General features: G+C 36.2%; 1 protein-coding gene across 11 annotated transcripts in view; it reads left to right on the top strand.

Annotated features, from left to right (window-relative positions):
- Positions 1–24533, top strand: part of LOC149565999 (uncharacterized) — a 117165-nt gene that overhangs the window by 40260 nt on the left and 52372 nt on the right. For all 11 annotated transcript variants that reach the window (XM_089819453.1, XM_089819445.1, XM_089819447.1 and 8 more), the window contains one exon: positions 20590–20673. In XM_089819453.1, coding sequence (XP_089675579.1) covers positions 20590–20673 — 84 coding nt within the window. The remainder of the gene's footprint in view (positions 1–20589; positions 20674–24533) is intronic.

Genomic DNA, 24533 nt, shown 5'->3' with positions numbered 1-24533 from the left:
TTGTGTTATAGGCTCTTGCCTAATTATTAGACCACTACTTATGCTAATAGTTGTTGCATTTATTTATTTTTCTATTACTAATCTATAATCAAATTTATTATTATTTTTTATATTATAGTCTAATGATGTAATTCTAATTTAACATTCACATACTTATTACTTGAATCCAAACCTAAGTTCCATCACTCTTCGTGAGTCATGCGAGAAGTCCGAGTTGCCTTCTCGGGAAAACCTTGCTGAGTTTTTATGACTCGGTTTGTGTCATGGAATATATATAAAATTTCACACACACGCACTTAGAAAAGTATATAATTTAAAGGGATTTTTCGTTTTGCCTTGAAAAATTCCCAAGAATCTAAAAATTCAACCCACTATTACGGACTTTTCAATCAAACATATCAACTCAAGTTGATCAAGAGTGAAAAATGAAGTTTGATGAGATTGAAAAGAAAATTGAGTTTGTTTTCGGCAAAAATAAAGTGAAATCAGATGAAAAATGAGGTCAGAAATCCCAAGATATTAGGATTATCACCATGTACCCTTATGATGCAATTAGGTGAAAATCAAAAGTTGAACTCCCTTATATAAGTTTTGAAGAAAGTTGATTAAAATTTACAAATATGGGTGACACATGAATTCTAATCCTAGGGTGGAATTTTCTCAAACGTGGGATTTCCAATCCCAACTTTACAAAACCTCTGCCCAAACATGATGAGCATTCAATGGGAAAAAAATGATTGTAGTTGGGGAAAACAATAAAAATAATGAAGTGAAAATGAATTTCATTCGAATGATGTTAGGGAGCGATTTTATTGATTGAGTGATTTTGAGTCTTTTGGAGGATAAATTGGTGTTTTTAAAACAAAATCAGCATTAAACTTGCAAAAGAAAAAGTGTTATGGGCTAAAAAAACAAACAAAATCAGAATTTCGAGATTGCTAGAGAAAATCTCGCGTAGAAAATGAGGAAAAAGACCGTTTAAAGTGTAGTAAACTGGAGAAATCTGGGTAGAAACAAGAAAGTATTAGATGCTAGAAAGTTCAAAATTCAAGCAGAATCCACTTTGCAAGCAAATCTAACCATTTAGATGTTGAACATCAGCCTGGAAGGTAAGGTTTTGTACGATATGCTGATGAAAATCTCAAGAAAATAAAATGGTCAAGTCACATTGTCTTGAAGAAAAGTTGAATCTAGATGCATTTTCATATGGTGTAAGCTTTCAGATTTCCTTAATATCATTTATGCTTATTTTGTGAGCTTAATATACAATTTCCTTTGGTTGCAAGGTAATTGTTGGAGAAAGAAAGGCTTTGAAAACAAAATATGGATGCTACAAGATCAAGCTCAAAACTTAAGCAAGAAGATAGTTCGAGGTCAAGGTTCAAATAAACATGTGATTTCCAGGATAAAGTTCTAGATAGAGTTTAGAGAGCAGAGGACAAGGAGAAAGAACAAATCAAAGTCTACAAGTAAAGAAATCATTACCAACTTGAATTTCCTTTGGACCATGAGAAGATAGTTCGAGTTCAAGGTTCAAATAAACATGTGATTTCCAAGATCAAGTTCTAGATAGAGTTCAGAGAGCAAAGAACAAGGAGAAAGAAGAAATCAAAGTCTACAAGTAAAGAAATCATTACCAACTTAAAATCATTACCAACTTGAATGTTCACTTTGAGAGATCTAAGAACATGAAGGCATCACCACCTTACAAGGATCGAGGTCAAGGCATTGAAAGAGACATCAAGTTTGCAAGTACAAACAAGTTCAAAGTAGTGACAGTGAGAAGATTTTAAAAGATGGAATTTTTTGGAGAAGATAAAGCAATTCGGGAATATGCCATCATAATTAAGGGCTTGATGAGGTTGATTATCAAAAGATATTTTGTCATCACCAAAGAGTTGATGAAGTCTATGAGATAAGGATGTTGAGATGACACTGATTTGTCTTCAACCAATCAAGACTCTAGTGCAAGTACATTCAATCATACTATACAAATAGTACATGTGGAAAATCTAGTGTGTCCACCTTATTTAGTGTTCTCATTGGGTCTCAAAAGCGTTGTAACTTTCTTAAAGCCCCACAAGGTGGTGCCTTAATGTAATTGGATTATAGGGGTGACATTCCTATTTAAGAATAAGAATGCATACTTGAAATTATGATTTAACGAATTCTGTTCATCTACCAATGAAGAAATATATACATATATATACCCATATATACATACATATGTGTTTATATATATAGATATATATGAATGTCTTTAATTATTCACAAAGTATATTGCATGTGTATTGGCCTTATATCTTGAAGGTTATCGGGGCTTTGTATTTGCCACCGATTACAAAGTAACATATTATATATGCCGCCAATTGCACTGAAATACATTATGTGGTGATCGGTTATGTTCAACAATAGTTAGTCATGCCTATGTAGAGGTATGACCCTGCACGCAACGTCTGGTCTTTATGGAGACGTGACCATTCACATTTGTATATATGTGCCAAGAGATCGTTGGGAATAATATCAATACAAGGCATACAAGTCCCAACGATCTACTTTTCCTTTTTGCAATATATTCAACTAACATTGCAAATACTCCATTGCTGATAAATTCTTGTTTATAAATTCTGGAGATTACTAGACAACAATCAAATCTGAAGATTGCATTATCTGATATACAAAGTCATAGGTTTGCTTCATTCCTTCTAAAGTATAAGATATCAAGTAAAGTTGCAATTGTTCTATTTTGATATAATAGTTTACGTTCTATCAGAGATCCTAAAATTAACATGGTATCAAAGCCATTCTGATAAGAAACTCTATTATACAGAATTAAATCTAAAATTTTAGGTTTATAAAATTTAAATTATATCCTCAAATCAAAATGGTTAATCACGTAAGGTTAGAGGATAGACTTGAGGGAGCTTCAGACTTTTCATCATGGAAAATTCTAGTTATGAGAATATTAAGGGAAATGGAATTAGAAAAATACATAGAATCAAACAAATCCATACCTAAAAATGATCCAAATAAAACGACATGCAAAAGACACAATAACAAAGCTATGGGGATTATTATAGACTCTGTGAAAGATCACATTCTTCCTTCTATATCTAGTCTTAAGAGTGCATTTGAGATGTCCTCTACTATTAAAGACACTTTCGATCAACAATACTAGTAGATTGTTAACTCTAAAACAAGATCTACAATACATAAAGATGAATAATAGGGAATCAATTATGTCCTATTTTCTAAGAATTTCTGAACTAAAAGATCAATTTGAAGCAATTGAAAATCGAGTTGATGACAAAGAACTTAGCATGAGAGCATTAAGAGGACTTCCTCTATCTTGGGAAACATTTATTCGAGGTCTAAGCTCCCGCTTGAGCTTCTTAAATTTGAATTATTAGAAAATGAATGCACACAGGAAGAATCAAGATTAGTCTCAAGAGGACTAAGTATAAATCAAGAGGGAGACATTCAAGCTCTTCATGCAAATTTTAACAAGAAAAGAAAATTCAAACATAATAAGAAGCAATTTGACAAACCATATAAGAAATGAGATTAGTCTAAAGTAAGATGTTTCAAGTGTGACAAAATTGGTCGCTCACACAACGTCTGCCCGAAATGAAAGAAAATTCAAGCAGCCCTAGCAGAAATCAAAGAAGAGAAAGTAGAAAAAGAAGAAAAAGAGAACTATGCATTTTATTTATCTCTTTAAAGTGAATACTTGGATTGTAGACAGTGGAGCATCTCGACATATAACAGGTTTTAGAGACAAATTTGATAGTTTTTCAAAATACTCCTCAGAAGAAGTTACCAGTGGAGATAACTCTACTCATCCGATCAAAGGCATTGGCTCTTGCTCAATTCACTTAAATTCAGAAATTACTCTCCAACTAAAAAATGTTTTATATGTACCTGCTATAAAAAAGGAATTTGGTCTTTATTTTTAGTCTTGCTTTTCAAGGATTTAGAGTCACCTTTCAAGAAGACAAAGTTCTATCTTGGCCAAAGAATTCCAATATCAAGAAAACTATTTCTATTGGATTTAAAGACAAAAGTCTATATAAACTTTGTAATAATCAAAATTTAGACCTACCTCATAAAACTTCAAATCTTACCGAAATTTGGCATAAAAGGCTAGGTCATCTTCACTATGGTGCATTATCATCTATAGGAAAAATTGTAAAAGGATTGCCTAGTCTCAAATCTGATCAGTTAAGTATCTGCAAAGGATGCGCCTCAGGCAAAAATATTAAGCACTCATTTTCTAATAGTGTTCACAAATCAAAAGCTATTCTTGAACTTATTCACACTTACCTTTGTGGTCCTATGTCTGTACCTTCTTTAAATGGGTGTCTCTTCTATGTAATTTTTATTGATGACTATTTTAGAAGAACTTGGATCTACTTCCTAAAACATAAGGAATCAGTTGCTGTATTATCAAAATTCAAGGAATTCAAAACTCTAGTTGAAAACTAAACAGGAAAGAAAATAAAAATACTAAGATTAGACAATGGAGGTGAATACATATTTGAAATTTTAAAAGATTTTTGCATTACTGTTGGGATTAAGAGGGAGTTTTTTGTACCATATAATCCTCAACAGGATGGAGTTGCAGAACGTAAAAATAGATCAATTGTTGAATCAGCCAAAGCAATGATGCACAATCAAAACCTTCATACTTCTTTCTGGGCCGAAGCATCTAACACTGCAGTTTACATTCAAAACAAATGTCTAAACTCAGTGTTAGAGAACACCACTCTTGAAGAAGTATTTACGCGTATTTAACCAGATTTAAGTCACCTGAGAATATTTGGGTTTCTTGTTTATATTCACATTCCTAAAGAGAAAAGAACAAAACTAGAACCATTTGGAAAGAAGGGGATACTCATTGGATACAGTGAAATAACCAAAGGCTAAAGAGTTTTTATTTCGGGTCAAAGAGCAATTGAAATTGGTAGAGATGTGAAATTTGAGGAAGATATTGCATTCTATTATTCTTGAAGCAGTGATGAATCACCTAGAAAACTTGTCTCTGAAATAGATGAAAATTGCACAGCAGAAATTGTGAGGGAGAGTGATATTGAACCCTTGTCTACCACTACATCAAATCTTGAGGATTCTGAAAATGCTAACAATAAAAAGAGACCACTTTGGGCTAGGAAAATGATAGAAGAGAATAATGTTGAACCTAATGAAGTAATTTGAGAAAGTAAAAGAACATGAAACCAGTCATGTTATGTTGCATTATTAACTGAACTTATAAAAATCAAAACCTTCAAATGTTGATGAAGCCTTATCAAGCCAACCTTGAAAAGAAGCAATGATTGAAGAATATAATTATATATTAAAAAATGATGTCTGGGATGTTGTACCTGGACCTAAAAACAAATCGGTTGTTTCTTCTAAGTGGCTGTTCAAAATCAAGCATGCACCTGACAACAACATTGAAAAATACAAACCCAGATTTGCTCCAGTTGCTAGATACACTTAAGTTGGAACTATCTTGGCTATTGTAGCATCCAAAGGATGGAAAGTTCATTAAATGGATATTAAAACAACATTTCTAAATGATAAAATTGAAGAAGAAGTTTATATTGAGCAACCATAAGGGTTCTACACTCATGATAGAAAATCACACGTATGTAGTTAAAGAAAGCATTGTAAGGTCTCAAACAGGCTCCCAGAGTGTGGTATGAAAGAATAGACTACTATCTAATGAAGTTAGGATACTCTAAAAATGAAATTGATCCTAATTTATACTTCAAGATAGATGATAATGATATGATTATTCTTGTATTATATGTTGATGATTTGTTGATAACACGTGAAGAGCATCTCATAAAGAAATGTAAACAAGAACTAACAACAGAGTTTGATATGAAAGATCTATGTCTTCTTCACTACTTTCTAGGACTGGAAGTTTGGCAAAAGGGTAACTGCATTTTTCTAAACCAAGGAAAATATACTGTTGATATTTTGACAAAATTTGGAATGATGGAATGTAAACCAGCTACTACTCCTATGGAAGTTAATCTACACAAGCTGAAGGATGATATGATCAAATTTGAATCTACGAATCCCACTTACTGCAGGCAGATAATTGGATCCTTAATGTATTTAGTGACTACACGTCCTAACATTTGTAATGCTACTAACACCTTAAGCCAATTCATGTGTGCACCAAAGAAGATACATCTACATGTAGCTAAATACATCTTGAGATACCTAAAAGGCACCATTGGCATGGGAATCAGATATGATCAAGTAGGCATCAATCTTCATGGATATTCAGATTCTGATTGGGCAGGCAGCTCTACTGAACGTAAGAGTACTTCTGGACGTTGCTTCAGTCTTGGATCTGGGATGGTTTCCTAGTTCAACAAAAAACAATCCTCATTTGCATTAAGTTCTACTGAAGTAGAATACATTGCCTTCTCTTTAGGAGCCAGAGAAGCTGTATGGTTACGAAAGTTACTAGTTGATTTGTTCAAGAGACCTTTGAAGTCTATTGTGATTCATTGCGACAATCAGAGTTGTATCAAGCTTTTAGCAAATCCAGTTTTTCACAATCGCTCTAAACATATTGAAATTCCTTATCACTACATTAGAGACATGGTGGATCGAGGTGTTATACAACTAGAATACATCATCACCAATGAAAAAACAACGGATATCTTTACTAAGCCTCTTGCTAAAGTGAAATTGGAATACTTCAAGGGAAAACTTGGTATGATTAAATTGTAATATTGGATATTGAATTTAAATTTTCAATTTATACGTGTTTATGCTTCTATGGTTGTTTAGTTGCATCAGATATGTAATGAAAGGTGACAATCTTTCATGGACATATATATTCAGAAGGTAATCCTTTGTAAGGTGACGATCTTACAAATGATAGGCCTATAATCATGATAAAAGTCATTGATAACGAAAGCATTATAATTACTCTAGATATTGTTTCGGACAATTAGAGATCATAATATATGTTATGATATTGTTCATAGCATGGTGATTTAAATTATTTGACAAGTCACTATTTCAGAGTGTTAAAGTCAGGTAATGTGTTATGTATGGTTCTGTACTCTGGTATCTATTAGAGTTTTATTACTTCTCCCTCACTAATAGGGATTGTTAATGTATAGCATTAGTTGAAGTAATATTGCATACTTGAAATTATGATTTAATGAATTCTATTCATTTACTAATGAAGAAATACACACACACACACACACACACACACACACACACATACATATGTGTTTATATATATAAATGTCTTTAATTATTCACAAAGTATATTGCATGTGTATTGGCTTTATATCTTGAAGGTTATCGGGGCTTTGTATCAGCCACTGATTACAAAGTAACATATTATATATGCTGCTGATTGCAATGAAATACATTATGTGGTGATCAGTTATGTTTAACAATAGTTAGTCATGCCTACGTAGAGGCATGACCTTATGTGACCTTTGTTCACGTAGAGTCATGTCTCTACGGAGATGTGACCTTTCACATTTGTATATATGTGCCAAGAGATCGCTGGGAATAATATGAATACAAGGCATACAAGTCCTAGTGATCTACTTCTCCTTTCTGTAGTATATTCAACTAATATTGCAGATACTCCATTGCTGATAAATTTTGAAGATTACTGGACATCAATCAAATCTGAAGATTGCATTATCTGATATACAAAGTCACAGGTTTGCTTCATTACTTCTGAAGTATAAGATATCAAGTAAAGTTACAGTTGTTCTATTCTGATATAATAGTTTACATTCTATCAAAGATCCTAAAATTAACAGGTGGTGCCTTAATGTAATTGGATTACAGGGATGGCATTCCTATTTAGGGTTTGTAACAAGTTAATCTTGGCCCTTGATCTTGAATTGATTGTGGCCCTTCGTTTTAATTGAACAGCTATAAAACGCTGGAGCCTTCTCATTTGTAGCACATTAAGATTAAGAGTAGGAGAGACTTGGAGAAATTGTTACCATAATGCTGCCAAAATAATTCCTTCTTTCATTGTTGGTTTTCATGGTGAATATTTGTGACATTTGGAGTATTGCACGGTTTCTTCATTTCCTCACTTAGAGTAGATTTCACTTCATGTAGCTTGGTTGATGTTGATGGCTAAACTAAGTTTAGTAGAGTGACAAAGACATCCGCCATTTCTTGCATTGCAAGCGTAGAATAGCTTTCTAAACCCTTATCTCTTTGTAAGTTGTTTGGTTGGGAGAATTCAAAGTCAAGTTGATATCCATTGAATGAATATCATAAGTCCATTTGTGATAACCAACATATCACATCATTATAAGTGAGTGAAAGTTCATAATAGTAAGGAACCTTGGGCTTGTCTCGTTTGATTACATTATCCATACACATTGTTTAGCATGTGATTATCATTATTCAAGAGAGAGTTGGAAGCTTGGTACTTCATATTGGAAGATTAAGTCTTCGATTATATATGTTGCAGTGAGCAAAACTCACATGAAGAATACCCATCCCCAGATTTTCACATTTTGGCGAAATGGAGGGACAGATATGAAATATCACCTGTCAATATCTTACCCCAAGGACTTCAATGACCATTGCTTCTACCTAAGATAAAGTAGTCAAAGAGATGCTTAATTGCAGCAATATTAGTAGAATGTTGAATGTTGTTAGTTTCAGGCACACAGATTGTGGATAGATTATCAAAAGTTTGTGGGTATGAATTGTGTGAACTATAGCTTCTCTAGAACTCTAGCTAAGAGGCTTGCATGTGTTGATATGTGTGTTGGACTGACTGCTAACATTCCCCTGGATTTGTGACATGGTTTAACCGCCTTGTGTGTTCTATAAGTTTAGTGGTTGTATCAACCATTGACAGGTCAATCTTTTGGTGCAATGACAACCCTAGCTTGTAACAAGTGGTATCAAAGCTTGGTCACAGTTTGAATCTCCTCGAGTAACACTTGGGGGGGGGGAATTGTTGGACTAATTGCAAACATTCCCCTTTGGGATTTTTAGGCTATGCATTGGTAGGGATGTTATGTTGAAATCTATTCAAGAAGGTTGAACTTGTTGATGGATGTGTAACTATAGACCCCACCGCATGACTTTATTGTTTTGGTTTGTGCCACTAGGGAGAAATTTAAAAAAATTAAAAACTCTTGTTTCTTTCTTAAATTTAATGTATTTTCCTTACCTGTGGTTTCATAGTATAAGAAGGCTATGCTTTGCTGCGATGGGGGCACATTTCCCTTGTCCATCTCTTAAATATTGTGTATCCATAGTTAATCATATCTCAAAAAGACTATATAATGATTGAAAGTTCCTTTTTGTATATGGAGAATTGCTTCCTTAGTTGTCTTCCCTTTTTAGCCTTTTTTTAAATGCTTAATGTTTATCCCATAGTAGGCAATGCTGTTCTTTTTTTTTTTGTAGCTTTTCTTTAAATGCTTAATATTTACTCAAAGTCAACATCAAGGTTCATATTTGGTTTAGTCTTTCCTAATGTCCTTGTGTGCTTGTCCTAGCCCTTTTTCTGCGTGCTTGAGCCTGAATTATGGAGTTCAGCTCTCGTAATTCACATTTTTCTCTCACACCGTTATAAACTTATCAACGTGTTGGTAAATAGATTGTTCTTTCTTATAATAACTCTCAAAGTGCCCAAATGTATAAAGAACAATTGAATACAACAGTTGGGAAAATGTTATTTGATCACTAATTTCCCATTGAATTATAGGTACAACTCCCTTGCTTATGATTTTCAGAGAATTTGTTTATTTCTAATTCTACTATGGTATGTCCTTGACCAGAGAACAAAAGAAGTAAACCAAGTTAGGTCTAGGCAGAACTAACTCATGCAATGGATTGGTCTTGGGATAAGATCAATTCCGGAAATTTAGACACCTTATGAATCTACGTAATTGATAATGCAATTGTGAAAACTTATAATATGAATAAAATGGAAGATGGAATGATATGAAGCTAAGATGCAAGACTATACTTTGCACATCATGACAGAAGTATTTTTTAAACTTTAGTAATTCTTTGATTACTTGTCAGTTTGTTAAATTGAAAAGAGAAACAAAACTCTGCTTGTCTTTAGATTTCTAATCTAAGTTGAAAGAAATACACAAACTAACATATGCACGGAACAATAAATTAATGGTATCAAACACTTCTATTCTTGTCTCGGCAACAAAGAGTATTTGACACAAAACATTGCTGACTCTTGCATTAACTATGAAAGTTACATTTATAGGCCTTTAGATACCTGGCCATTACAATTCATTATTACATTTCGGGGCACTTGAACCGTAAGAAATCCAACAATCATCGATTATAGTTCAATACATCAAAGAAAGAAAGCACAAATGATTAGAAACCTTAAAATGGTTCATATTCCTCTCTGATCTGTAACAATCATCTTGGTGCCAAAACTTGTATTTCATATCTCAATAGTCACAGTAGGTTTGAATTCTTGTCGTTGATCTTAAATCAACAATGACGATTAATTGTTTATGACTTCTTCTGTGGGTCCCTTTGTGTACATGTGTCTAGTGCTCGCTTTCGTACATTGGTTATTCTTCATGCATCTTCGAAAAGCAAGAAAGCGATAGTCTTTGATCCTTTAAAATCTGATGGTTGAATGATTTCTCCTCTTTTCTTGTCGCATCTTTGTTGTAGTTCAAGATTTAACATTTCTTCTAACTGCGGAACAGTTATGGCTCAAACAATTAACCGTGTCGTGGCTTTGCAATCGCCAGATACAAATTGACTCATCTCTTAATTGCCTGCGACAATGTGAAAGCTCAGGTCATAATTGTTGTGGTTAGCTCTTTATCGCTTTATTGAAAAATTAGATGTGACTTCTTTCTATCATTTAACTCATCCGATTATTGAATTCCTTATCGCCTTTTCGCAACTTAACATGTCTCCATCCTGCTAACTACAACGAAGTAGCAACGACTGCACACTAACCATATTCGCACTTTCGCAACATTAAAATTATCTGTTATTTCAAACTTGCAAAGTAGTGAAACCTTTGAATCTAACCGCATCGCTCCTTCGCAACTATTAATGAAGTAACACTTTTATCTCTTGTGATGTTGCAATGACCGTTTGAATTAACCGCTGTTGTTTGTCGTAGCTTCGCAACCTTCGTTGAGGTTGAAGATTAACATGGTGCGAAGATGCAATTTATATACTTTCGCCACTTCGCAACTTAATATGAAAGTTTCATTGACTGCATGCGATGCTATAATTATTGTTTAATGTTTAACCATTATTGCTTTCGCCAGAGCGCAACTTGAAATCTCAAGTTAACTTTAACCCTAGGACGCCATGATCAACGTATTTCGCAATTTCGCCGCCTTAATTCTGGGTTGCCTTTAACCACCTACGACCATGTGATGGCATTACTTCGTCACTTTGCTGCCCAGACTAGAGATTAGCATTAACCTTGTGTGCTGTTGTGATTGATTAAAATTTGACTGCATGGTTTCCTTTCCCGACTACACAAGTTGAAATCCTAACTCATGGTTTAACCTTGCGAAACTGCGAATGCAAGCTTTTCGCTACCCTAACTCATGGTTACCCTTAACTACCAGCAACCATGCGAAGGTGTGATGAATAACTTTCGCTGCTTCTCTACTTTGCAACATTAACCTCAGGTTAACTTGAACTATTTGTGATCATGCGATAATTGTTTTATTTAACTGCCGTTGTCTCTTGCACCCTTGCAACATAGAAGCTGGAGTTTATTTGATCACATGTGATGCTGCGACTGTTAGCTTTCACCGTCACTTTATGCTCTTCACACTGTCGCAACTTAAATTTCTTGAAGTTGGAAGTGAGTGGCGATCATGCAATTTGATCTTCATTTGACAGTTATGAATCCATTTCTAAGGGCAATTGACTTTTCAACATGTGATGTGGGTATTCCAATATATTCGCATTGTTGATTTGATTTTGACCATCGTTCTTGCCACCTTTGGCTAGGGTATTCGCTGTTATTAAGCAGATTGAACATTTCTGAAAGCTTCTGATACCTCTTTTGTATTTGATAGGAAAATCTATCTTCATGGGCCAAAACCCGCCGAGGAGAAGGCAGATTGGAACTTCTTGTAGGAGTTGCAATATGAAGGGATTTGAAATTCATCCTCAAAGAAATGGGTTATGTTGTGAGCGAGTGAAATATGATCTTTATTGGGTTAGGTACTAAACTTACTCATTAAGAGACATAAATTTAGGATAACCCACCCGGTTCACCAGAAGAGAAGGTAGATTAGGGAAACTCGATAAAGACCTCCTAGTCTAAGAAAAACTAGACCCAGAGTCATCATAAGATAATCAAAAGAATACCACTTTTAAACCGACATCTAAGGTTCATTTGTTTTAACATGTGGGGAACAAAAGTGGGGACAACACAATGCAAATCCTTTGATGGGGCCTCCTTTGCTGAATTGTTGGAGTGCATGGGAAGACCGAAGCTGGAAAACCAAAGTCTCAAGCATGTTGTTTAAACCTTTTTGGATGGGTTCTCATCCATGGCTGACAAGAATGATAGTTTCAAATAGCATCTCAATGTCAACATCAAACAATTTTTTTGACATCTGAAGCTTTCATCAACAATGGGTGAGAGTGCCAAAGTCCAGCAATGTTTAAACTCAAATTAAAGATGTTAAAGACAAGCAAACTGCATAGGATAGAAAACTTAACTCTTTGAAAACATAAACATAACAAGTAAAAACTTGGTCTGTGATCTGCAACAACAGTGCGCCTCTTACTGGGGCTAAGAATTAGTTCATTCTGAGTTCGTTGAGGAATGAGCTAGATGTTTACATGAGCTAAATCTGAAGGTCCATGGTCGCCCTCCTTCCGATCCACTTTTTGTAGGCTTACTTGTTTCTCCGTATGGAACTGGACATTAGGGACATCACTCTTTACAAAGCTTGGATAGGATATGACAACACTCTATTCCTTTGTTTTCTGTCTTTTGTTGATCGTCTTTGCATCCTCATAACTAGGAGGAAATTGTTCTCGCTTGCCACGAGGATTTTTCTTGCTGAGAATCTCACCAAGTCACATGTTGCAGAATTGAAACATTCTTTAGAACTTGTGGCAGATGCAAATGCAAATGGGCAGTCATTAGGAACCTGAAAGCAATTACTAGAGACTCCTTCCCTCCCGTTTGAGAATCCCGATTTGTTGGTGCGGCTCAATGGCAGTCATAAGCGTGTTTGGGTGTGGGGGAACTTAAGGATGGGTCCTTGCAAGTCAACTGCAAGAGTCATATGGAGACACTTTGTTCCACACCGATTATTGGTTCCCAAAACCACAGATTGGAAATCCAAGAGCTTGCCAATTTTCCAACAAGATTCCACAATCTGTTTTGGACAATGAACAAGAATCACCTTGATTTCCCTGCACTTTCGGCTGCTCTACACCTAGGCGGGTAGACCTTCACCTCAAACATTGACTACTTGGTTCAAGGCTTTTCTATAGCAAATTTAAGCATTGCAAGTTCTTTGGTTGGTTAAGTCCTTGAACTGGATAAATTACAAGTTGAATGCTGAATACTGAATGTTTGAATTGATTGAATGTTTTGTATATGGTTCTTAACAATGGGTTTGATGCTTGTAAGAAGTATGATACAGATTTTTTACTTCAATAATAAAAAGACCGGTGCCTCTGCTCATCCGGGCAACATAGTCAACTACAATGAAGATTATCACGTACAACTTTATAAAGTTCTGTGCACGTGAACTATAAACAATTTAATAAGCTAGATGCGATGGATCAAGTATATATACACAATTTTAAACTAGTCCAGATTGCACTTTAACTCCTAAGGTGGGGAGACAAATTGGATATAGACATAGAAACAGTTCAATATTTCACTATATCTATAATTATCAAGTTTAAAATACCATAAATGATCCAATCCACTTATTTGACACAAATTTTTTATGGAATTTCAAAGATGATTATAAAGGACGAATCAACTGCAGTTTTAATCTCTACGCCTTGAATAAAAATAAAAAAAGGGCCTTTTATTTTTTTATTAAAATAAAATATTTGAATTCATATTACAAATCCATATTCTTGCTCCTTATTCCTCCTTACAAATGAATGTAAAAATGCTTTTTCTTCTCGAATATGTCTTGTTTTTTTTAATATCTGCTCTCCAAAACAACATAACTCTTATTTATATGCTATTCTATGAATAGTCACACCTCTTTCAAAATTAAATGACATCTTCTCTTTAGATAATCACACCTCCTCAAGATTAATAATTAATTACTCAAATGTTTTTGTAATATAAAGTTCTAGTCGATAATTATTTGTTAGTGTTCTCAAAACACTTATAACAACAAATTTATTAAAACCTTCCAAACTAAAAACTCGGGGTGCATATACCAACGGCTCTCTGAATTGTTTTTGTGCTGTAACACTCCCTGTGCGTGAGAAATATTAATCCATCACAGTTCGAAAGATCCTTTCACTATTTCATCTGACGGCATCTCTTCTATGGCAGTCTCTTATTAGACTTCTTTAACCTTCTTTGCGTATCTTAACATGGGCACTCATGTTTTTCATCACTGCTGATCACTGTCTTGACCATTCACGTGGCTCCTTATGCATCCCTATTTATTAGTAATCCGTCTATATTCAATATAATGGAGTCTCTGTTCGATTTGGAGATTGAACTCAGAAACCATCACTGGTTATAAATTATTCCAAAATTCCATTGCCCCATTCGCTTTGTGCGTATTTGGTAGTGTTGACAAGTTTGACGTGGGCGCATCGTGTGACTTTTAGCGATTTACCCATCCATTTCAGCACCTGAATCCTTATTGTGAAACAACATTATCATTGCTTCAGCAAATGTTATTTATATATGCTGTTACTGTTTCTTATTATTTCATTCCCTGATGAAAGTTCAGTACTCAAATATCTTTTGAATTCAGGCTTCCATTGCTGACGAAATGCTGCCTATGGGTTTGAACTAGGATCTCGCCTTCCAACTCTCTTATCTTTCATGGCTGTTGCCTATGGATTTATGCGTTTCCATCCAATCACATATCAATATTCATCCTTGTATTCCAAGGATGTCTCAGATGTATTCGGAAGTCTGTGTATGTTCTTGGGTGAATGCATTTGATTTTGGAAGAAATTCACGCTAAATCTATTTGGAGGGGTACTCTACATATTTAGGAAGTTTTGTTGCAGAGATGTACCATATAAAAAACTATCATTTAGAGGTTGCGATCCAGTGTTCTATAGCTGAAAGTACTTACACTGGGCTGAGATCAGAACCCGGCAATCTTCAGATATTATGTTGCTGGCCAATAAACATAGAGGGAACAGATCTGGGATGTTTGGAGTTATATCCTTGGGTTTGGTTTAATATTTCACATCATAAAGAAACCTTATCAATCATTGAGTAGCTACAACAAGATGACCAAGGCTGGAAATCATCTGGAATGAACAGTGCAGACCTGAGATATATTTTGGTAGCAACTAAGGAGGATTTTATAAGGTTAAATACTGCTGCAAGAGTTTCTCAGTGGGGATCTGTGCGTTGGCACTTGAAGAGTCTGCACTCTGGAGCATGTATTGGTACTGTTGAGCATGTTCTATTGTTTGAATGATTTATTGACTTCTGTAGCTGCTTTTTAATCTGTTAAGTCCATCACCAGTGGCGTTTGGTTTGTCTGCCCTCTCACTACCAACCGAGTCTAGTAAAGGAGAGCTACTCCAGAAGATAAGTCTATTCCTTGCACATGCTCAATCAAGACACTATGAGAGCAGCTACTGCACTCATTAAGTACAGTGGCACCTACTGCCCTGTTCCTCTGACCAATTTTCATCAAATCTAAAACATCTGTTGTTAATTCAACCTGAGACATGCTAGCATTGGGAGCATTGACTCCACTTTGCTGAGATAAGCTTCAGAACCCAAGTGAAAATATGCAAAAATGGAGAAATTTGAGCTCCATCACTGAGCATGTGCCATGATGCTTTAGGCTTGATTGATCTTCTTTTTGTTACAGGGACTCATGAGCCCCTCTTGTCCTCTTCAAGGTGTTAACAACTTTTGCTTATCAACTTTTAGGGATGGGGTCAAGAATTTTGGTGGTGTTAGGGAGTCTGTTGGGGTAGCTTGCCTTGTTAGTAACTGACTTCAGGATCTTGCTTTTTTTGTTTATTCTGACATTTCTACTAGGCTTTTGTGAGTTGTGTTAGCCAACTACTCTACACGTCAGGGATACTTTCATTGTCTTGTGCTATTTTCCTCCCTCATATTCTTCCTATGGTATACATAATTAGCTTGATGGTGGCCCCTTAGTGTACTTATTCAATAACATCTCTTAATTCTCTCTAGTTGGGGATATTATTATTAGGAATTTTAATGCATAGACCACAGATATGGAAACCTCACTCTAGAACTAGGTGGTGGGCACAATGTGCATTGATGAGACAAGGGCAATTGTTTTGGGACTACTATTAGGATTAGCGAGATAGAGAATAATTACATGCAAATATAACCAATATCAGAAAAATAATAAATCACACAGAAGAGAACACAAGACACAGATTTAACGTGGTTCATCCAATCCGTGGACTATGTCCACCAAACAACTAGTCCAATATTCTTATTATTCAATGATTACAACCTGAGTACATTTTGTTGTAATCATACAATCTCATCATACATTATGAAATCCCCAACCCTAAGCCATTTATACTAGCTTTTTGCTACTTACAAATTAGGAATAAAATAAGCCGACCAATAGAAAAATATAGTAAATTCATCTTACACAAGCTTTTTGCCGCTAACCCTAGGACTCTGTAAGGGGTGCTGCGCCTTGACCTCACCTAGGTCGCTGCCCTATGACGCCGCAAGGGGCGTTGCCCCTTGACCACTAGAGCATGGGTGTGTTGCCCCCAAATCCTCGTAGTAAAATCTAGGGGGAAACCATGCCGAAAGAAGTGGGGAAAAATTACCTCTGAGTCTGATTAGGCTCCACATCACAACAACTACAAAGCTCCTTCAATGACATCTTGGGGCCCCTCATGAAGTATGGCTGCCATCTTCTTTATCTGTGCAAGTCTTCGGACTTGGTGATCTTGAACGGTCTCTCCTGTATGGTTGCCACCTTCTCAATCTGTGCAAGTCTTCAGACTTGGTGGTCTTGAACAATCTCATCTTTATGGTTGCCACCTTCTCTATCTGTGCAAGTCTTCAAACTTGGTGATCTTGAACAGTGTCTCTTGTATGGTTGCCAACTTCTCTGTCTTTGCAAGTCTTCGGACTTGGTGATCTTGAACAATCTTTCTTGCTTTCCCAACTCCTGTTTCTTCACTTGTTGGCCTCATCGTGGGGATGCAAGCGTGGTGGACTGCCCTTTCCAGTTCTTCATCTCCGTCATCAACCATTTCATCATCACTCCACTTCCCTTGGCCCACCATTCTCTTCTTAGCCTCACCATCCAGACCCTTCCTTCCCTCCCCTCCACCCCCCTTCCCCTACCTTGCAATGTAGTAGAGTCCTTTGTGCCTTAATCACCAATTACCCTAAGTCTTTTCACACAACTTTTTCCCTTGTTGTCCCCCTTCCCCATACGTAGGACGACATTGTATTGGTCTCCCACTCTAGTCTTAATGATATCCCTAACTAGCCTTCCATCCTTGTCTCCCCTCCCTTTCTAATGCCATCTTTTCACCTACACTAACATTAGGGAGGCTGTGAGATCCATGAGCAATAGTAGGGGAGTGGATGAGGAAGGGTTCAAAGAAGAACTCTTCAAACACAATATCATAGTCTTGGGTTCCTTCCTCACCGATCTTTTGAACTGTGTGGTTTGCACAAGGTTCTTCCCATCTTGGTCATGTCATATCATTCATTTGATCTATAAGGTTGGCCTCGAATCAGATCCCAACAACTATAGGACCATCATGGTTGACCATACTTTCTCCAAATTGTATGCCATAATCTTGCACTCTTCTCTCTTATGAGTTGGGTCAACGTCACATTCATACTAGAGGAAAAGCAAGGTTTCCATTGGACTATCAAATTATGGACCACATTAACTCTTAGGGCTATTATTGAGGGAGTTCTTCATCGCTTCTTCGATGTCTATTGCTTCTTTGTGGATTTCAGCAAAGCTTATGGATCAGTGCCTAGGACAACTCTATTCCAAAGACTTCACGATATTGGTATTTTCGAGACTCTCTTGATTGCTGTCATGAGACTCTACGAGATGGTTGTGGGTTGTATTAAAATCCCTTGTGGGGCCTCAAACTTCATCAGGAGCACCATCGATATGAAGTAGGGTTGCCCTCTGTACCCTACCTAATTTGGGATATATATTGATGAGTTAGAAGCTTTTCATTAGGAGCACTCTCTTTTGGGGGACGGTTGTTTCCTACACATGATTTCTATCTTGCTCTTTGCAGATAATGTAGGCCCCCTTTGCTTCCTCTCTAGACGGCTTACAAAGACTTATTGATGGTCTTGCATCTTTTTGTGATTCTCAATTGTTGATAGTTAACATGGGTAAGACTAAAGTGATGGTCTTCAATAGTCTCAAGACTTCTCTACTTCACTTATTTTTTCCAAGCGTTAAGGTGGTGATCTCATCTCAACATATCTGGGAGTAAAGTTCCCTGGACTTTATTTCAACATGAGGCTTGCCTTAAAGCCACAAATCAACAAAGGGTATGGTTCTTTGGCACTTTTTGAGAGACAAACGTTTTTGACATCACTTCCAAGACATCGAGATTGATGGTCTTCCTTCCTTTCAATACTCATTGGATGCCTCTTATCATTTCCTCCCTTTTGGACAAGGTCTGAATATGTACGCTAGAACAAACATTTATAGGCAGTATCTCCACATTGCTTGGGTTAACCTTTGTGGGGGTTGGGGGGGGGGGGGGGGGGGCGGCGGCTTTGCCCAGAGACAACTTTCTAAGTTGATGACTTTCTTGTGATAAAGGATGGGATCGTTGTTAGTCCTTACCTTTCTCACCATTAGTTGCATTCACTTTGTGTTTCCCTTGGCTTTGCATCCACCGTGACCGTCAGTTGGATAGGGAGGACAAGATTTGCCAGCTTTGCAACATTGTGGAGGTTGAGTCGGAGATCTATTCCATATTCTGCAGCCCTATCTACTGCGAGATTAGAGGGAGATTCTATTGATTGTACATGGAGACTCAGTCTTTTTACACCTTCTTCAAGTTCATTGCCCAGAGATGCCTGGCTTTTTATCTTCAAGAGGCTTTGAGTCTTTAGGATCACTTACTCCAACATCAGCTTACCATGAGTCAACAATCCTGGCAGCTCATCACCTCTTTCTACTCATTGCTTTCTCTAATGCGTGATACTAATCAGCAACTTGGTCCACCTTCTTGCCATACCATATCTGTGAGGCCTCATTGGGATTCTACATAACACCAGTCTTCTTCTTTAGAGCTCTACAGAGGCAATGGCTGCCATTCATTCAATCAAGAAATATGCTTACCCAACCTGTTTGCTCTTATTATTTAACTGGTTGTTCCTGTAGGCTGGGGGTTGAAAGGTGAATTGGACATGTGACATTGAATCAGCGAGAAGTGATTTGTCTGATGGGATGTATCCTCTATCTTGGGGGTGTGGGTCGGTGATTCTCCCTTGATGAGGAGGTACAACCCCGTTGGCTCGGTCCTATAGCTTATCTTTCGGTTGTAGATTTTTTCTTAGCTGCTCCAAGCTGATAGTTTGCTGTTTGTTGTTGATTGCTTTTGGTTTTAGTGTTTTCTCTTCTTGGGCACTATTTGATGTCCTTGTTGTGGGCTGGCCACTTGTTTTGTTTTGGCAGTTCCTTGCAGTGTCTTTGTGGTCTTTCATTGGACATCAAAAAATCAACTCATTACCTTTTTCTTCCAAATGCTTTCCCTAGTTTGTGGTACTAAGCAGCAGCTTAGTCCTCCTTCTGGTCATACGAGATCCGTGCGGTCTTGCAGAGACTCTACACAGCTACAGTCTTCTTCTTTTAGAGGTCTTTAGAGGCGACTTGGGGTCCCTTCTTACCCTATAGCTTTTACTTCGGTTCTGGATTATTTTCTTAGCTGCTCCAAGCCAATAGTTTGTTGTTTGTTGTTTGCTTTCGGTTTTAGTGTTTTCTCTTGTTAGGTGCGGTTTGGTAATCCTGCTGTGGGCTGGCCTCTTGTTTTGTTTCAGCAGTTCCCTGGAGCCTCTTTGTGGTCTTTCGCTGGACATTAATAAATTTATCGTATCTTATCTTGTCTATCTTACCACTTTCTTGTAGACAAGATAGCAACAACTAAATAATGTTATGAAAAATGGAAATTATCTTGTCTAAATTAATTGATCCTTCCATATTGCCTTCATCTTTTAAGTTGCACGTCTTTACATGAATAATGACATACATGTGCTTGGATTAGTGTAACGCAAATTTTTCATATCTCCATGCCCTGTCATGATTTTCAGCTTTCCTTTGATGTTCTCTAGTTGTACAGATTTTATTATAGTGAGGGTATTGTTTCAATTTGTTTCTTGAAGTTTGACTGTAATTACAGGAGCATATTTCAGAATGAGGACATTATATTTGAAATACTTCCCAGAAATCTTTCTTTTCCTATTGAAGATCAGGATTTTGGAAGGTATGCAATTCTCTTGTAGAAGGGCTGTCCTGTGCACATAACTGTTTCAGCTTTTTTGTTTAAGAGTTCTGTAGTATGGGACATTTTTCATTTACAGATCAACTGAATTTTGCACCCAGATCAGTAATGCTTGTATGAACATATCATGTCAAGAATTTAATCAGAAAGACATTGACATACAAGAGAAATTCTTTATAAATCTAGAAATTATTTGAGAGAAACATTGAAACCTTGGAAGGTGAAATGATTTAAAGATTTTCAAATTCATAAGCACATCTTATATAGATTTGAACTCAAATAGGTGGATATTCCTAATTTTAATTTGATAGAAGGCTTTTTCTTTGATGTTCTCTTACAGTTTGTGAAGGAATGAAATCCTTGTAATTAGCAAAAGTTACTTGGGTGATCTCCTGCACGATTGAGAATTTGCACACACTCATTATATTTCTTCTAGGAGTAATGAAAGTTTTTGCAAACTCATGAATTAAATGAACTCTAGTGAAATATGGATTCTGGACAAAAGTTTTCATCTCATCATATTTATTCTAGCATTAATATTTTTGTGAAAAATGTCCTAGTACAAGTTTTTAGGATGCAAGTTCTTGCAGTTTGCAGTTGAACTAAAAGATAGTTGTTTTTTGCACATAGTTATTTAGGTGCACTTAGAGTTGTAGACAAATTTTAAATCTCAAAGTTGTTTTTTGCACATAGTTATTTAGGTGCACTTAGAGTTGTAGACAAATTTTAAATCTCAAATTTTGTGCTAACTTTCCGCTCTTAGCAAATTATATCTTAGTTGGGAGTTGCATTGATAGATATGCACTTGTGATCTTTTTTTTCAAATTATGAGTAAATGTTATGGTTACATTTTGTTTTTGCTCTGTTTTCAAGTAGATGATGTTATTCAGGGTGATCTTATGCTTGATACTGGTACACCGAGAATTTTATTTGTCAGATTCAGAAAAGATAAGAATTTATATTCTGGTGTTGATGCTGATCCTGATACTTTTTTGCTTTACAATAGGATATTGCTGAATACACTACATGGTTGTGAATGAGCATGCCTATACCTGTAAATTTCGAACTCTGGATAAAACATTTGCACCTAACAGTATTAGCATATTTCATAACTCAAAACAGGCTGTGTTATAACTAAATAACCAGATTAAGAAATGAAAATAGAAAGTAAGTCATGGACAATCAGGCAAAGTAAATTTGAACCGACTAGGAGCATATTCAGGTGTTTATTCATTGTCAACACACAATATATTTGATATGCAAATGTGTGAAGAATATAGTGCCAGTTGCATTATCCTATCAGACTCAAGTGTGAAGATAAGACATTCTTTATCTTCTGCATTAAAATCCCATGGATCCATTTATAAACCACTCTGAATGAACTGGTAGAACTTGATTGTTCTGTGGACATTGTAGTTGGAGGTAATGATCAAGGCTGCATGGTGCAGTCTTATTTTAACACGAGACATTCACATTGCCATGACTTAAAAACCCTTTTTTAAAGAATATTACTTTTACCTCAGATCTATGAGTTAAAAGGCTGCAGGAATCTTGCTTGGTTTGTGCTGTTTTTGACCTAAGGATCTCACTGTCGAATGTCTAAACAAGCTACTATATGCTTGTAGTCCACTCACAAGAAACATTAGATTGATGCTTCACATCAAAGTGCCACCAATCTATTATGTTGTTGCTCCAAGATTGTCTATTAGAAAAGCTTCCATTTTAAAGGGTCATAATGACCATGTGAAATGTGTACAAGGCAGGCTTTTGAAATTATGCATTTCTGTTATAGAGACATATTTTCTTCTTCAATACAAAGTATTCCTTTATTACTTTGTGAGGAAGCCATTTTGGTGCTTGCTCAGACATCATTCAACATAGAAGAATTCAAGGCATTTCTAGCTACATGAATAGTTGTGTTTATCTCAGACTCATTCCATATCCCATCCATGTTAGCATTTTTTACCTTGTTTCTTTGATTGATTTGATGCTCTTGTAGGCACACATTATTTGTCAAGTATTGTATTGCAGAGTTATGTTAGAAACATGAATTTATAATTTGACAATGACATAGTACAATGGTGCAAAACGTACCATTTCAAAGTATTCAGGTTTGTTTATAGTGTTTCCTTTTTCAAAGTTGGAATTTTTAATCAAACACAATTTAATAATTTTATGTTTTGCTTAATAAATGAAAAGTATTTAATTAAACATATTGTTAAATAAATAGAAATGAAATTCAAGAATAGAATGGTGGAAAGCTATAATAATTATCAACATCTCTCAACTTTTATATTTCAAATCAAACGCTAAGCAATACTTGGCTATGTTCAACCACGAGGACGATCAATGTTATCCTAGAAAGATTTTTGTGCTTCAAGTTCTCTTAGTTGCGACAAAGGAGGACTCTTACAGCCGTTGCCAACACAATCTTGGGTGTACATTTGATGCAGGAGCATCTTGGGTTGCCTTGCTATCCTGCTTGTCTTTGTGCATTTTGTCAGTTATTGCTGAGTTCCTGCTTTGGCTGAGTTCTGTGGTTGCCGAGTTCCTTAAAGTGCCGAGTGAGCTTGCTGGTTTGCTGATGCTCAATTCCTTCTTTGACTGAGTTTGTTTGTGTTGGTTCTTAATGACAATCGACTTGTTCCTTTAATTTGAGTTGTGCATTTAATGATAGGATCGTGCATTGGGATGTCTGCTAACTGTTATAAGGTCGGCCTTCTCTTGTGTAAAGACCTAGAATCTTCTATAAGCCGTTTTGGCAAGTATAAGTAGCAAGTCTAGGTTTAGATTTAGAGTGTGAAAAAGGACAAGATTTGAAGAAGTTAGCAAGCTAGAATTAGGATACCTGATTGCAGCTGTATGATGTTTGATGCATTTTGATGTATATTTGATTATTGTATTGGCCGTAACATGGAAGGCCTCACAATTGGGCATGTTTGCTGATATTATGATGAATCAATAAAGACATTTGTTCTCTCTCTCTCTCTCTCTCTCTCTCTCTCTCTCTCGCTTTGGTGTTCTCTGTGTTATGCTTCCGTTAAGTGTTTACTTAGCAAGGTGTTTGCACATTTAGGTGTGCTTCTGGCTCTAATTCTTCATCCATCCCTACATCAGGTTGTATCAGAGCCTAGTTGTTTGTGGGATTGGATCGTGTGGAACCCTAGATCTTGGTTGTAGGACGACAAATATGGGGATTTGACGTATAACTTGCAGAGGGTTACAATCTTGCAGGAACCTGTTTGTCATGATGGTTCAAGGAAGAGGAAATGCTGATAATGCCATAATGGACATGTGATAGATTGCATCAAAATTAGATGTTGTGGAGACAACCCAAAGGAGAGGAGCACATCTTGATGATGTGAGCGATGATGAAGTAGTGGCACCAAACCCTAATCTTGAGCTTGAAGAAGATCAATATGAGGAAATATTGTTGAGAGGTACGTTTGAAGCTTGTTGTTGAAGTTGTTCCTTATGATGGCAGATTGGATACCAATGTTGTGTTGGATTTTATCTCTGATATAGGAAGGTGAAGATTGCAGTAACTAGGTTGAAAGGTCATGCCTCAATGTGGTGGGAGCATTTGCAAAGTGATAGATGAAGAAGGGAAAAAGAAAAGATCAAAACCTGGTTGGAAATGGTGAACAAGGTGAAGAAGAAGTTCCTTCCAACTGATTACCAAGTTAGCTTGTTGAGAAAGATGCTAAATTTGAGACAAAAGGACATGTCTGTGAAGGAGTACATTGAGGAATTCTATAGATTGGACATCAAATCTGGACATGTTGATCATGAGGTAGAGAAAGTTGTAAGGTACCTAAATGGTTTGAGATCTAGAATTCAAG

Source organism: Cupressus sempervirens, chromosome 3 (genome assembly GCF_028749045.1).
Source record: "Cupressus sempervirens isolate cs-2001-9-10 chromosome 3, ASM2874904v1, whole genome shotgun sequence".
NCBI classification, from domain to species: Eukaryota; Viridiplantae; Streptophyta; class Pinopsida; order Cupressales; family Cupressaceae; genus Cupressus; species Cupressus sempervirens.
Note: the sequence above shows the minus strand (reverse complement) of the source record. Positions and strands in the feature narration are given on the sequence as shown.